The sequence below is a fragment of the Bidens hawaiensis genome, unplaced genomic scaffold (assembly GCF_021521415.1).
Source record: "Bidens hawaiensis isolate Kalapana, Puna unplaced genomic scaffold, B.hawaiensis_p1.1 tig00019361_1, whole genome shotgun sequence".
NCBI classification, from domain to species: Eukaryota; Viridiplantae; Streptophyta; class Magnoliopsida; order Asterales; family Asteraceae; genus Bidens; species Bidens hawaiensis.
Window position 1 is genome coordinate 274421 of NW_027492942.1, and position 16156 is coordinate 290576.

Sequence of the window (16156 nt, forward strand, 5' to 3'; positions counted from 1 at the left end):
AATTTCAAGTTCTAAAACACAACATCAATATATACTTCATCGATCTCTCTCTAGTAACCACAGCCAGCCACCTTCACCACCTTAAAAGCCACTCACCACCGCACCAACAACACCCACCTCCGCCACCTCCAACAACCACCATCCTATATATTCCTCATGGCAAGTGCGCATCACTAACTATGATCACCTCCGCCATCATTAACCAACCATCTCCACCACCCTCCTCTCCATGGCTACAACCGTATACCACCACGAGACACCACCAACCACCAAACTCTCTCTCTCTCGCTCCATCTCCATTACACCGTAACGCCACCGCAATATGTCATCGTCAACCCGTTACCACCAACAAGCACCTCCACCCTCAGCGGCCATCACGAACTACCACCCCGGGAGCACCGTCATCAATCGTCACCCTCTCTCTCTCTCTCTCTCTCTTAATCTCTGTAGGTATACATACACACTCACATAATCTCCCTCTCTTCGTTTTGTACACGAACACATATACATCCTAGACTAACATATGTATGTCCTTGTGTTCAAGAAAAGGTTGGTGTTGGAGATCTCTTCTGAGGGTTATACGAACTTTATGTGGGAAACAAGCTCAAGATCCTCTAATCTCCGTCTAAACCTTAATCCTAAACTACGTGAGCAACACATTTCCAAAACCTGGTGTTATGTTATATAAAGGTTTATGATAAGCTATACACCAAAAAATCAACCTACACATTAATGTGTTATAAAAGTGCATAATGCATTAAAGTGTAGTTAACAATAAACATGTTAAACATTTACTTTGGCTAAATATTTGAAGGGAAGAGTAACTAACGAAAAAAAAAAAAAAAAGAAGAAGGAGAAGAATATGGATGATTATACATGATTATGGCTAATACAAGTGCAAAATTTGTTAGAAGAATAAATGTCCGTAAATTGGTTTACGAAGATGAACTTTCTTAAAACTCCATAAAAATGTGTGCGTGCGAATCTTGATTAAAAGTAGTGTGTACATACATAACATGGTTAAAATGATAATTTATGCATATATATATACATATACATATGCATGCTATTATTTTTTCATGGAAAAATAAGAATAAAAGGTTTTTATAAATGGAGTTTTTATAAAGATGAACAAGTAAAAATGTGATTTTAGTCTAAGACTCAATTTGGTGGAAATATATATAGATTAATAATATTCGTAGGAAGTATGGAATTTGTTGGGAAAAACTTAATATAAATCTTGACAAAAAAAAATACAGAGTTTAAAAGGTTTATATTATGAAAATACGATCAAAAGTGTGCATACGGTTTTATTATAAAAAAAGAAAATAATAATAAAAGTATTTTTATAATTTTAAGTAACATACATTTTTGTGTTGAGAATTCGTTTATATAGTAGCTTTATAAAGCTTAAATATGATTTTGAATAAAACTATAAATTTTATGTTTGAAAATGACAAATAATAGAATATTACTTTTTAATAAAGACATTTTGTGTCAAAACGATAATTTTGTTTACATATATATATATATATATTGGATATATATATATATATATATATATGTTAAACGTAAAAATAATCATATTTGTGAGTTAAACTGTAGAAACGGTACATAAGGTCAGTTTGTAGAATTTAAACGAGATTATGAAAATATTATGTTTTACTATAAGTGTTAGTCGCATTAACAAAATATCACCTAGATATAAATATAATTTTCATATTTATTTATTACTCGACCAAGTGAGTCGGTTATGTCTAAATGAAATTGACATTAATAAGAACTACATTCTTACTATTTAAATAAGTATATAAATACTTATTTTCAAAAAGAAATATAAAAACTTATCACAACGGGTCCCAAAACTAGCATGTGAAACGCTATTTACGAAACAAACAGAACGATCGGTTGGGTGAAAGCAACCGACACAGTAGATCGGTTGGTGAAAGCAACCGACACAGTAGATCGGTTGGTGAAAGCAACCGATACAGTAAACGAAACGATCGGTTGGTGAAAGCAACCGACACCTTAAACGAAACGATCAGTTGGTGAAAGCAACCGACAAAAACAATGAAATGACCGGTTGGTGAAAGCAACCGGCACAAACGAATTAACGAAACTAACAGTTGGGTGAAAGCCACTAGCATAAACCGACTTGCGAGTCGATAATGAAAACTAACTGACCTTACGCGTTTAGGACCTGTGAAAGTAGCAGACCTCGGATCTAAACGGAAATTGCTAGTGAACCAAACACTGAACTCATGAGGTGAGTTTCACGATCCTTTGTACTATTTTATTGTTTTATAATATCGGGGTGGAAAACATACACAGCTGCTTTTATATACGATAATTAGAAACAAAACACCAATCCTTATGCGAACATGAGTTGAACTATGTAGTGCTAAAAGTCCCTTGCTTGCATACTATAACCATTAGCTAGCTGAGTTAGCCACGGGAATATACGGATAGTACTATTGACATTGACATTTCCCCCTATTTTAGGTTAGTCGCTCTAACCTCCGATATTGCATCGAAATAGGGTGCGTATATTCCATCTGTGAGATTTGAACAGGGCAAACGGATATAAGTCGTTGTTTAGTTATAGGCTCAGGGTTCGTCATATTAATTCGTAGATGTAGCTAGTCTACGGAGGATCATCGTATTTGTTTCAGCAGATTATCGTATACTTGTTTGCGAACTGATTAAATGATTTATGAATAACGTGATTTCATATCGAATCTCAAAACCTGTGAACTCACCAACCATTGTGTTGACATTTTAAAACGTATGTTTTTCAGGGAATTAACAACGCACGTAAGGAATCATGAAGACGGGACCTCATTGTACAATTAGGATACCATTTTGATGTTAACGACTTTTGCTTAAAAACAAATTATGGTTTGTAAACACTTTTAAAACTATTGGTATCCTAATATATTTATGTTGGCAATCATATGCTTACGGTATGCATGACGTCACGTGCCCGTGTTTCCGCCTTGGCGGGGTGTGACATCATAACGAACGTAAGGGAAACTGACCAAATGTCATTTTTTTTGTTTTATTTTCGGTACCATAACGAAGCTGACGGAAATCGACCAAATTTTGAGTAGACTCGCCGCCTCAACGCAGGTGACTAATAATGCTCGGGTTTTACCAACGCGTAAGTTTATCGCCCTCCCCAAATTAGCCATTGACCCACCTTCATATTTATATTTTTTTTCTTTAAGCTTTTAGCTCCATTTTCGTAACTAGCGTAATCAAAACCGATCGAATTCGTGTCGAACTACTGCTACAATGCCTAAGACCGACAACACTTATATTTTACACTGCCTGGGTTTACCGACCAAATAATCAACATTTTAAATATTTTGTTTTTTTATATATGTTAATTTAACGAATTAATTTTTTGGGCTTAACGATCAAACTTTACCAACAATGTCTATACTCTAGCGAACGTACCAATACAGAACGAATTCGCGTCGACTCATTGTCGTAACGCTCGGTTTTTACCAACACACGTGTTTTAACGCTTGAGTTTTGTTAGCTGTTCTGATGTAACGTGTCGGGTAGAAGTTAATATATAATCGTAAAGAAAATGGAAGCCAAAGGGGAAGCAGGTAGACATAGACACTGACACAAACCGAAGTACCAAATAATCAATTGGCTTGACAAACATTATAGTCATGCCATTAATTCCACCACATACTATTGTCCTTTTCATTTTTAGTAATTTACCAGAACATCCTTCCACCTAACCCTCTACTCTATATCATGCTTGTTTCTTTGTGATTATATTATGTCATGACTATGATCTCTTATATATTATTATGATTTTTTGCAATTTTTAGAGTAGTTTTAAAAATATTGTATAGCTTCCTTTTATTATATTATGATTTTAAAATATTATATTTTTATTGGCAGCATGCTAAATTACTTGATGTGTTTAGGGTATTATTACTTTTCCATTTTGATGTATATGTATACCTACTCATTAAAGGGGTTTTGAACATGTAAAGAGAAGTGGAGCAAGCCATTTGATGTATATGTATACCTACTTTTCCATTTCTTCATTCATTGATGTATATGTATACCTACTTTTCCATTTTATGTATATGTATACCCCTACTCATTAGGGGTGGCGAACATAACAGACAAAATAAGAGAGTGGAGATTGAGATGGTTTGTAATTTTATTATATTATGATTTTAAAATATTATAATTTTATTGGCAGCATGCTAAATTACTTGATGTGTTTAGGGTATTATTACTTTTCCATTTGATGTATATGTATACCTACTTATTAAAGGGGTTTTGAACATGTAAAGAGAACTGGAGCAAGCCATTTGATGTATATGTATACCTACTTTTCCGTTTCTTCATTCATTGATGTATATGTATACCTACTTTTCCGTTTGATGTATATGTATACCCCTACTCATTAGGGGTGGCGAACATAGCAGACAAGATAAGAGAGTGAAGATTGAGATGGTTTGGACATGTAAAGAGAAGACAGACGACGAATCATGTTAGATCCGTAGAAAACATTACTATAGAGGGGAGGAGGGGTAGAGGACGACGGAAATTGACTTGGGATGAGAGGATTAGTCATGATTTGATAGACCTAAACCTCTCAGAGGACATGGTTGAGGATAGGAATTCGTGGAGAAGTATAATTAAAGTTAAGGAATTTTAGAGAGAATGGAACACCTTAGGGCTTAGACTTAACTTATTTAGGTCACATACCATAATGGTATTTCCCTTACATATACTATTATTATTATTATTATTATAATTATTATTAGCTTTTATATTGCTGTTAAACTGTGATCTTATTATTAATATTATTATAATTAGTAGTAGTTTTTATATAACTGTTAAACTTTGATTTCCTTTATTTTGCTTCATACACATGTACTTAGAGCCGAGGGTGTCTCTGGAAGCCACCTCTTTATTCCTTTGGATAGAGGTACGGTGTGCTTACATCCCACCCTCCCCATACCCTACTTATAGCTTTACTGTCGGTGAGGTTTTACTGGGCATGATTGATTGATTGTAAAGGGGTTTTGAAAAAAAAAAAAACTAATAAGTAGGGGTGTATGGTGCGGTTCGGTGCAATTTTACGCTAAAATCAAACCTAAAAGTTCAAAACCAAAACTTTAGTTTTTGGACTTTTTGAAACCGTTCAGTTTCGATTTTTCGGTTTTTGTTTTAGCACGACATTACAACTTATTTGTCATAAGAACCAAACATATAATTTGTTGTTGTCAGTAGGTTAAAATAAAAATTTACTTAGCCTTTTACTAAGTATTTAAGTTATACAATTTATTAGTTTTTGTAAGGGTTTGAGTTACATTTATAGAGTAGATAACCTCTACTTTCATTTCTTCATTCATGTGAGACAAGTAAACAATAAGTAATGTTTTACTTAAAAAATAATAATTTGTATGTTTGAAGCACGGCATTAATTCTAGTTTTAAACAAGGGCAATTGTATGGCTTGCTTGAAGGGTGTGCACAAAATGGGCAATTGGTTTCGAGACCGGTCTATGTTTTGTATCGTATGAATTTTGCTAGTCACGTTTCCAACTTGTCGTGTACCGGAATGAATGCCTATGGCAATTCAGCGTCATCCCTTTGATTTAAAGTTTTTTCTATTTCTTTAATGTATCTGAATTTCAGATTCAAAATCCACTATTTAAACTTTTGCTATCTGATGGCCGTTAAAAAAATAAAGGAGTAAAGTACTAAAATCGTCCCTGAGGTTTAATCAATTATGTGACTTTAGTCCAAAAAATTTATTTTTTACAACTGAGCCACTGAGGTTTTCCGTTTCTTGCCAATTACGTCCAAATCACTAACTCCGTTAGATTTTCAACGTTAACTCAGGGTATAAGTGTCTTTTTATTATTTTGTTATTGTTTTATAATGTTAAACAGATAAGTATTTCTTATTATTATTATTATAAATAAATTATTATAGAATATATCTATCTATTCTAACAAAGTAAAATAAACGTAGACACTTATCATGTCTTATTAATTCTCACATTTTTTCCCTTCAAAACTAATTTACCTTAATATATGTAACAAATCAATAATTATTCACTTTCCCTTTACACTATATTTATATAACATCTATATATTTTTATAAATATAAATATTAACATACTATTTTACTACATATTTCAAAATACTTGGGTGAATTTCAAAAATCAACAATAAATCATGTTTTCTCAAATGAAAATTGTTATTGGTTTTTTATGGAACTTAAATTTAATATTATGGGTCAATACGTTGGCAAATAGATTATTTGGTACAAATTAACTACATTTAGGCTAAAATTTGTTATGGGTCAAAAATAAAAATTTTGAGTATTTTTAAAAGTTTGAGAATGCAAAATTGATTTATCGTCAAATTTGTTATGGGTTCAAAGTGTTGACTTTGAAATGTCAAAAGTATGAAAGTTGGAATTTTAAACATGATTCGGGTTTAAAATTTATTTTTAAGGGCATTTTTTAAAATAATCAAAAGGTTAGGGATTTGGCAAACTGAATATTTTTCCCTCAACTATTAAAATGTAAGAAAAGACTGCGGACATTTTCAACATACCACCTCCATGCCTATTAATGCTTCTAACTTTTATCAATTTTGAAATATTTATGTCAACATTAATTTTTCCTTCAATGGTGATCAGAACCTTGTATGAGAAGCATGTCATGGAAAACTATGCTAAAATGAAACAAAATATTCATAAAATTGGATAGGTTAACATGTTATTTTTATGTTGTCATTATGACAAAGTCGATAAATCCTCTGAAACTTATCAAAATATTTTTCATGATGTAGATCAGAAAAACATAGCTCTTGAAGAACATCCATTGTTACAATTTAATGTTCTTAGACTGAATGGTTAGAACTACTATCGTATGACAAGCTTTATTTCTGAAATTGGTTCATAACAAAAAGTCTTTCAATTATACATATATGGCACCAAGAATGAATTTTTCAATAGAAAGAAATATTCTCAAATACGTTTTTGTACGAGCATTTTTTTATTAAGTTCATTTAAAAAATAATTTTGTGATATAAATAAAATCAATTTATGTACACATTATATAGATATAAACATAGATGTAATACATTTTTTTTTCATATAAGTTATGTAATTATTTGTTTTACTTAATAATTTTATAATTTGAATTATGGGTTAGAGAATAATATATTAAGATCAGACCCACCCATTCCCTCCCTCGTGCCCACTCCGACTCCGGGAGCTTCCTGGTCAGGCGACGTTCACCATTCAAGCAGTTTGGGTCGCCGGACAAGAACGACTGATGGCATCTCCATGAAAGCACCTGACTAGCCGGATCCACTCGTCCCTAAAGTCAAACTCGTTTCCACCATCTTCATGCGGGCTCATCAAATCGAAAAGGTTTTGGTTGTGTTAGGGTTATTTTATTTTAAAATTATTAAATAATAAGCGAATTAAAAAGACACTTATACCCTGAGTTAACTTTGAAAATCTAAAGGAGTTAAGCTAATTGGCAAACTTTACTCAAAATAAAGGTTTCGACGTAAGCATCAAAATGTGAGTGTAAGTTGGGTTCCTTTTTTCTTCATCACGTTATTTAATTTATATTTATATCTTGTGGACGCAAAATTCGAATTAAACTTGACGCCACCAAATTCGATTCTTCACTTTCTATATGCGTGCCAAACCCTAATCCCCAAATATATAATAATAATAATAATAATAATAATAATAATAATAATAATAATTTTCAATTACAACTTCAACCAATGTTAGGTTCATTCTTTTCTTTGTTCAAATCTAACCATTTGCATATTGTTTTTTCTATTCAAAGTTTGTATATCAATCAAATTTCTCTGTTTATTGCAGCAGTAGAAATACTAACATGACAACTACTAGTATTGCCTATGGATATTCTAACTTACAATTGCGGGAGACGGGTTTCCGACAACGCTGGCGTTTGTTTCGTCCGGTGATATCACACAATTTCTGTCACAAGCTTCCATGGTACACGCGCAAAACTCTCAACATGTTTGCTTGAAATGGTTGTTTTTGGGTGTGCATGGGTCGGTTTTGGTCTCGAAGCTAACCAAAAACCAGAAATTCGGTTTTCTGGTTTTTCAAAACAGTTTGTTTTTTTTTTTTTGGTCATTGGGGTTTGAAACTTTGGGCCCACAAAAGGCCCAAAATAATGAATTTTGATTTTTGGCATAAAGTGTTTTGTTAATTTATGATTAATTGATTATTACACATTTGGATCTAAACATTTTGGGCTACACCGTTTATAAGTTTTTGGAAATTGAGAACAATGATAACCATTTTGGAACAGAAAAAACCCAAAAATAAAAAAATCATAAAACAGAAAAAAACTAAAAACTAAAAACTAAAAAAAGTAAAAAAACCAAAATTCTTATTTTAATATCCCGGTTTCATTAAAAAAATTCTCAGTTTAGCTAAATTATACATATATGTATAATACGTACTATATACACACACATGTTTTTTATATACATATATATAATTTAAGGTAAATGATAATATTCATATGTGTGCATTACGTAAATAGAGATTAAATGAAATTATACACATTTGCATAGGTATAATACGAATTAATTTTTTTATGAAACCGGAATGAAATATAAGAATTTTGGTTTTTTTACTTTTTTAAAATTTTGTTTTTTTTTGTTTTATAATTTTTTAAATATTTTTTTAGAGGGTTTTTAGTGGTTCAGAATGGTTCTTAAAGTTCTCAATTTGCAAAGGGTTCTCTTAGGATCCTTACACTCTATATATATATGTGTATATATATACATACATATATATATATATATATATATATATATATATATATATGAGTTCAATAAAAATGATAGGTTTTTAAGGGTTCGGTTCGATAAAAATATTCTTTATATAATTATCGCGCTAACAAGTCAAAGAGACAAGTTCAATGTGGTATGTAAAGTTTAGCTTAAATTTGTATAAAGATTAACATGGTTTACACTGTTTTGTCTAACTTTTTGAAGATTAATGTTGTTTACCTATTTATTTTTTATATGTTTCGTTGCGGATGGTTACCACATTTACTTAAATCTTTTTAATCTGTTTTGAATTTTAATGATGACCTTTTCATATACTTATCGTTCGTTTATAGGTCATGTGGGATGCCTAACACCATACAAATCAAGAAATACCATTATTCAATTACCAAAGCCCGAGCACCCTATGAAACAATCATAACTTCACGCATACAAAACGACTCCACCAAATATTTTGATTTCGCTGTTATTGGTAGTGGAGTTGCTGGTCTTCGATACGCTCTTGAGGTTGCAAAACATGGCACTGTTGCTATAATAACCAAAGCCGAACCTCATGAAAGCAATACTAATTACGCACAAGGTGGTGTTAGTGCTGTTTTGTGCCCTTCTGATTCAGTTGAGAGTCACATGCAAGATACAATTGTAGCAGGGGCTTATTTATGCGATGAGGAAATTGTTAGAGTAAGCTTTCAAAATGCTAACTTTAATCAGTTATATTAATCATAGTTACCAAATGCGATAAGCGCTCGGAAGCGTTGAGGCTTTGCCTAGCGCCCAGGAGAAAAGCGCAAAAAAAGCGCCCGATTAAAAAAAAGCGCACATTAAAAAACAAAATTTTAACTAAAGTAGAACATCTTAATAAGAAAACAAACATTCATTCTTGAAACAGTTCATTGAACAACCAAAAACCAAAACATGAAGTACCAAGTACATCTAACAGCCTATATTTTTGTGTAAATGTTTTTGATAAATAGCTGGTCTAAATATGATTACATAAATATATATTATTTCAGTAATACTTTTTTTATAATAAGATTTAGGAAGTTATATGTATTAGTATACATTTATGTGACTTTAGACCCGCTGGACCATTTTCTTTTTAAGCTATATTTGTAATTTCACTATTTTGATCTTCTAGAGGCTAAATAAACTGATCAATTTATAAATAAATGGATCCAAGCTGTCAGCTCTAATAACAGCCTATAATCAAAAAGCTAGCTCTGAAAGGAATTAATTATACATATTATGCAGCCCTTAAATAGTGGGAGTTTTAGGTTTTACTTGAGAATAGAAACAGGTGGGATAAATGCCATTTAATACGCATGGCAACCAAGTCAGCTTTTAATATCGGATGAATTGAAATCACAGTAAAAACTTCTGTTTATCTTAGTTGGTTTTTCTTAAACAATTTTGATGTACCGTTTCTATGTTGTTTTAAAAAATTAACCAATTTTGTTCTAAAGTAACAAGTAGAGGTACTTTATTGTACAAAAATTGAGCGACTTTTGTTAGAAAAATAGAAAGTATGTTGGTATTTTTATGGTATTTGTCCATTAATAAATTAGTGTTTTTTACATAGATTACCAATGTACTTTCGAAATTTTCCCAAAGGGGACAATGCAGTAATTTTCGTGTCACGACTCACGTTGAGTCATCTGGAACCTCTTATGTAGGGTGTAAACGAGCTGAGCTGAGCTTGACTAGGCTTGAGCTCGTCTTGTTTTGACTTATGACAGCTTGGGCTCAGCTCTTTAGCTCATTTCAAGTTCATTTTCTAAAGCTCTAGCTCTGATTGTGAGTCATTGTTTCAAGCTCGAGCTCGGCTCGCGTATTATTTATTTATTTATTTATTTGTATATATTTTTAATTGTTTTTTTACATATATTTTAGTTATAATTTTTATATATGACATAATATATATTTATTTCATATATTTTTATATATGACATAATATATATTATTTAGTTTTTTTATCATAATTTTATATATTATATACTGATTACATTAAATAAAAATTGTATAAATAATAGGCTTGCTTATGCTCATGAGCCAGTTTGAGCTCGAAAAGTAAAGCTTGGGCTCAGGCTTGTTTACTAAACAAGCTTATTTTAAGGCTTGAGTTTGTTAAAGCTCGGCTTAGTTCTAGCTTTTAAGGAGCCGATCTCAAGTATCTCACGAGCCTGCTTGACTCATTTACACTCCTAATGGTGACACAATTTTCTTGATTATTTGGCATTTTTTGTAATTTAAAATGATGTTGTAACATTTTTTTGTTACTTATAAGTCTACGTATTCCTAGATAGCAAAAAGTAATCAAGAAATGGCGCATCACCATGAGAACACATGATTTTGACATGCTTACAAGGTTTTGGAACCAAACAGGACAGAAATAATACAGTACAATCTTTTAATGATTCTTGAGAGAATTTGTGTAATGTAGGTGGTGTGTACGGAAGGACCTGAGAGAATTAGGGAGTTAGTAGCAATGGGTGCATCATTTGATCATGGTGAAGATGGAAACTTACATTTAGCACGAGAAGGCGGTCATTCTCATCATAGAATTGTACATGCGGCTGATATGACAGGACGAGAAATCCAACGGGCTCTTCTAAATGCCATTGACAATGATCCAAATATTTCAGTTTTTAAACATCATTTCGCCATTGACTTGCTGACTTCTCAGGTTGGTTCTTTATTACAATAATATGGATTGTAAATTATTGTATGATATCTGTATTATTTTGGTTGCAGGATGGAAATGAAGCGATTTGCCATGGTGTTGACACTATTAATACAAATACACACAAGGTATTTATCAAATGGATGTATAATTTCCCTCTTTTTTTATCATATTTGCTAACTATTTGTTATGGGTTAATTTGTATATGCACGTTGGGAATTATAGGTGGTGCGATTTATTTCAAAGGTTACTCTGCTTGCTTCGGGGGGTGCAGGCCATATCTATCCATCGACTACAAATCCACAGGTAGGAAAATGGCGTGTTGGAAAACGGGTTGATTGGGTCAAAAGGGGTGGGCTCTGGCTGACCGGTAAGTAGGGGTGTTTATCATTCCGTTTATTCGGTTATAACCGAAAACCGAAGCGAGCCGACTAAGATAAACATGTAAACGAACTGAATAACAATAACCAAGTATGATTTCGGTTCAGTGTTGGTTTTAACCGAATAAACTGATTTCAACCGAATAAACCAAATTGATTTTTTTAGCTAAAACATATTTTTTTAGATATCTTTTTTTTTTTTCATTTTATCTTCTTAAAATTTTATTATAATCCATGAGTAATATATAAAGATAAGTTAATTTGGTATAAGTTTTTTAAGTAGTTGAATTAGTTATCATATTAATATATGACATTTTCTTAAAAAATATTTTGGATATTCGGTTAATACGAATTATTTTGTTTCAAAATGAATAATAATCACCCTACCTTTAACAGTTTTTTTTTTTTCTAAAATTTTTATAAATAATGAATGAATTATTTGTGATCATTATATATATATATATATATATATATATATATATATATATATATATATATATATTAAATAGAGGATTTTTCTCCCCTCACAAAATTACTATTCATTTTACTATTCACTATTTTAATATTTTATTAATTATAACCACTAAATCATTAACCATAATTTCACAATTAAATTGATGGATTTTATTTTCTTTGTTTTATTTTTTGTTTAAACTAAATAAAATACTTAACAAACTATATTTTTAAACACTAAACTTGAGCGAGTGTCGGCTTTACATGTTTTATTTGTCCGTTAAATGGTTTTTTTAAACTTTGCTTTCATATTTTTTATAGTCTGTTTTTACAATGACTGAAAATTTTTTCATGATTTAAAAGTATCCCATCGTCGCATGGTTTTATATCCACGTTTCAATGTTTGATACCTTGCCTTTAAACTACTTTTTTTCGGCTTACTAATTTATGTTTTCGAATTTGTGTTGGTACCGCTGATAGTAACCGAATTTGTGTTGGTTCGCAGCCATAACGTGCCGGTTTTTTTGGTTTTACATATGATATAAATTGTTGTATTTTGGTATTGACGGCTTTGTTTCTTTTGTTTAGTTTCGATGTCATAACTTGATACAGAATGACTTCGCGTCGGCAACGAGTTTATAGTTTAACTTTTTTACGTATATGTTTTTGTTCGATTTAACGGTCCCATCGCGAAGCGCGGGTCCTAATCCTAGTTGACATTATTTACAGTAGCATTACCATAGTATTATTTCACCTATTTTACATACGCGATTAATTTATCATAGGTAGCGACCGGAGACGGAATAGCCATGGCACACCGAGCCCAAGCTGTAATTTCAAACATGGAGTAAGATATTTAAATTTATTTTTAAAAAGTTACATTTTACTCATTTCTAAACTTTATTTCACTTCCAGGTTTGTTCAGTTCCATCCAACCGCACTAGCAGACGAAGGCCTCCCGACCCCACCAACAAAAAGGAGGGAAAATGCATTTTTGATCACGGAAGCCGTGAGGGGTGACGGGGGCATTTTATATAATCTTGATATGGAAAGATTCATGCCAATGTATGATGAACGTGCTGAGCTGGCACCAAGAGACGTTGTGGCTCGGAGCATAGATGACCAACTTAAAAAGCGTGACGAAAAACATGTTCTTTTGGATATTAGTCATAAATCCCGAGACAAAATTCTCTCCCATTTTCCTAATATTGCTGCTGAGTGTTTAAAGTACGGGTTGGATATAACCCGGGACCCGATTCCTGTGGTTCCTGCTGCTCATTACATGTGTGGTGGGGTCCGCACTGGTCTTCAAGGTGAGACTAATGTTCGTGGACTTTATGTGGCTGGTGAGATTTCTTCCTCTGTGTTTGTCTTTTTTGATCGAACAGACTAATTTTCTAGTTTTTAACTTTATATGCTTTTGTGTACTGGTTCGCTATATTTAACATTAATTTTTCTCTAAATGTCGCGCTGGTAGTAATTTTTATAACTTTTGATAGTAAAAACATATCCAAACTTAAAAAGCCCATATAATTTTTAATAAACGAGTTAGTTAGTCTGACCTGAAATGTGAGATTTTTCTCTGCTTTTGACTTTTATAGTCAAACAAACTAATTTATTTAATTTATGTTATATTTAGTGTATATGGTTTTGACTTCTCTCTGAATGTCACGTTCATAATAATTTTTATAACGTTTGATGGTAAAAACGTATCTGAACATGAAAACGCGTATCTATTTTGTTGTGCAAATTGGTTAGTTTGTCCTCAAAAAGAAATTTTCTTCCTGTGTGCTCGACTTTTGTGCTCAAACAGACTAATTTCTTACTTATGTCTTGCATACATATTTGATGTATTTTTGACTTTTCTCTAATTGGCACGTTCACAGTAACTTTAATAATTCGTGATGGTAAAAATGTATCTGAACATAAAAACCCATATCATATTATATGCTCCGATTTGGTTACCTTGACCTCCAAATTCAAACATGTGAAATGAATATATATATATATACACATATATATATGCAAAAAAGCAATGGGTCTAAAGGAAATTGCTTGATTTGTTTTTTTTTTCGTATCATAATTTAAGAAAACAGTTTTTGCAACTATATTTAGCGCTTTAGTTAAATAATTATAGAAAATAGAGAAAGTCAACCCTTGACCTTGAAAAGGACGATAACGAACATCTGGTCTTTGTCTACATGACTGCGTAGGTGAGGTTGCGTGCACAGGATTACACGGAGCAAACCGACTGGCAAGCAACTCGTTGCTAGAAGCACTAGTATTTGCACAAAGAGCAGTGAAGCCATCAATAAATCACATGAATGGGTGCAACATTGATCAAAGTGTTTCACGATGTTGGGACCCACCCATTGTTCCTACGCAGCTGCAGTGCACCGTTCTGGACAAGATCATCAATAGAACAAAGCAAGTGCGCAAGGAACTACAGTCTATCATGTGGGAGTATGTTGGAATCGTGAGGTCCACCATAAGGCTAAAGGAGGCTGAGCGGAGGATCGAGGAACTTCAGCTTGAATGGGAAGCTTATTTGTTTCAACAGGGTTGGGAACCGACGATGGTTGGGTTGGAAGCTTGTGAAATGAGGAACCTCTTTTGTTGTGCAAAACTCGTGGTGAGCAGTGCGCTGACAAGGCTGGAAAGCCGTGGGCTCCACTACAACATTGATTTCCCGCATGTTAATGAACAGTTGAGGTTGCCAACGATCATTGTACCTTGTTCTGCCATGAGCAGAACTTGGAGTTCAAGACAACTTCACAAACAACAAATATGTTAGCAAAGGGATTTAATCATATAATAAAGCAAAGGAAATTTACAAGAAAGAAAGGTATATCGATATGTTTTTAACAATTTACATCATATTATTAATTTATTCCCATCATTGGTGGATATTATACACTTTTTTTTGTAGTTGTTACATGTCATCTTAAGATAGGGATTTTACTATTCCTATAAATGAAATACTATCATTATCAATTTTTTTTCTCTTTGGTAAGAGGTAATAGAATAGAGAAGGAATGGAATGGATGAGTGAATGAAATTGATCATTAATATTCATTTGTCTTGTTTGGTTAATCTATGAGAATGAAATGAATTATTACTTTATGTTTGGTAGGAAAAAAAAACCGCAAGAATGAAATACAAATGACAAAGATGCATACCTAAAAATAAATAAAATTAACAAAACCAAAAGAATGTCAATGATGACGGTGGTGTGAAGATGGCCTTGTGGCAGCAATGGCTGTGACAATGGTGGAGATGACGATGGTGGTGATTGCAGCGGCTAGGTGTTGTTGGTGGCACAACGTTGTAAGTCCCGAAGATGGATCTTTCAATATGATATGAAGTATACATGTAGTTAGGTGGAAACTAACCACGTGGTAATTTAAGAATAGTAAAATATGAATGATGAACACAATGACTTCAAAGCACACGTTTATTGGAAACGTCAGGTACTTAAGTCCTAAGAACCAATTACAATACTTGAGTAAATAATATGAGATGTCTAACGTTAAACAATAATATATATATATATATATATATATATATATATATATATATATATATATATATATATATATAGGGGTGGATCTTGCGAGAAGTGATATTATAACGAGAAGTGCGAGAAGAGAATCTGAACCATTGATTTATTTAATCAATGGTCAACAAAAGAAATGGCAAATTCGTAAATACAAACACATGTTTATGACATATTTATAATTAAAAAGAGTGCATATGTCTTTTGTGATGTAACCATTTTTAAGCTAGACAATGCATTTA

The 16156-nt window shown here is 32.2% G+C and overlaps 1 protein-coding gene across 1 annotated transcript; it reads left to right on the top strand.

The window, feature by feature from the left end:
* The first annotated feature begins 7914 nt into the window (after positions 1-7914).
* LOC143558215 (L-aspartate oxidase 2-a, chloroplastic-like) lies at positions 7915-15152 on the top strand. Its single transcript, XM_077047098.1, has 8 exons — positions 7915-8036; positions 9181-9526; positions 11286-11528; positions 11597-11653; positions 11751-11831; positions 13144-13205; positions 13274-13704; positions 14572-15152. Exons 1-8 carry the CDS (start codon positions 7915-7917, stop codon positions 15150-15152), a joined length of 1923 nt encoding a protein of 640 aa, XP_076903213.1.
* The last annotated feature ends 1004 nt before the right edge of the window (positions 15153-16156 follow it).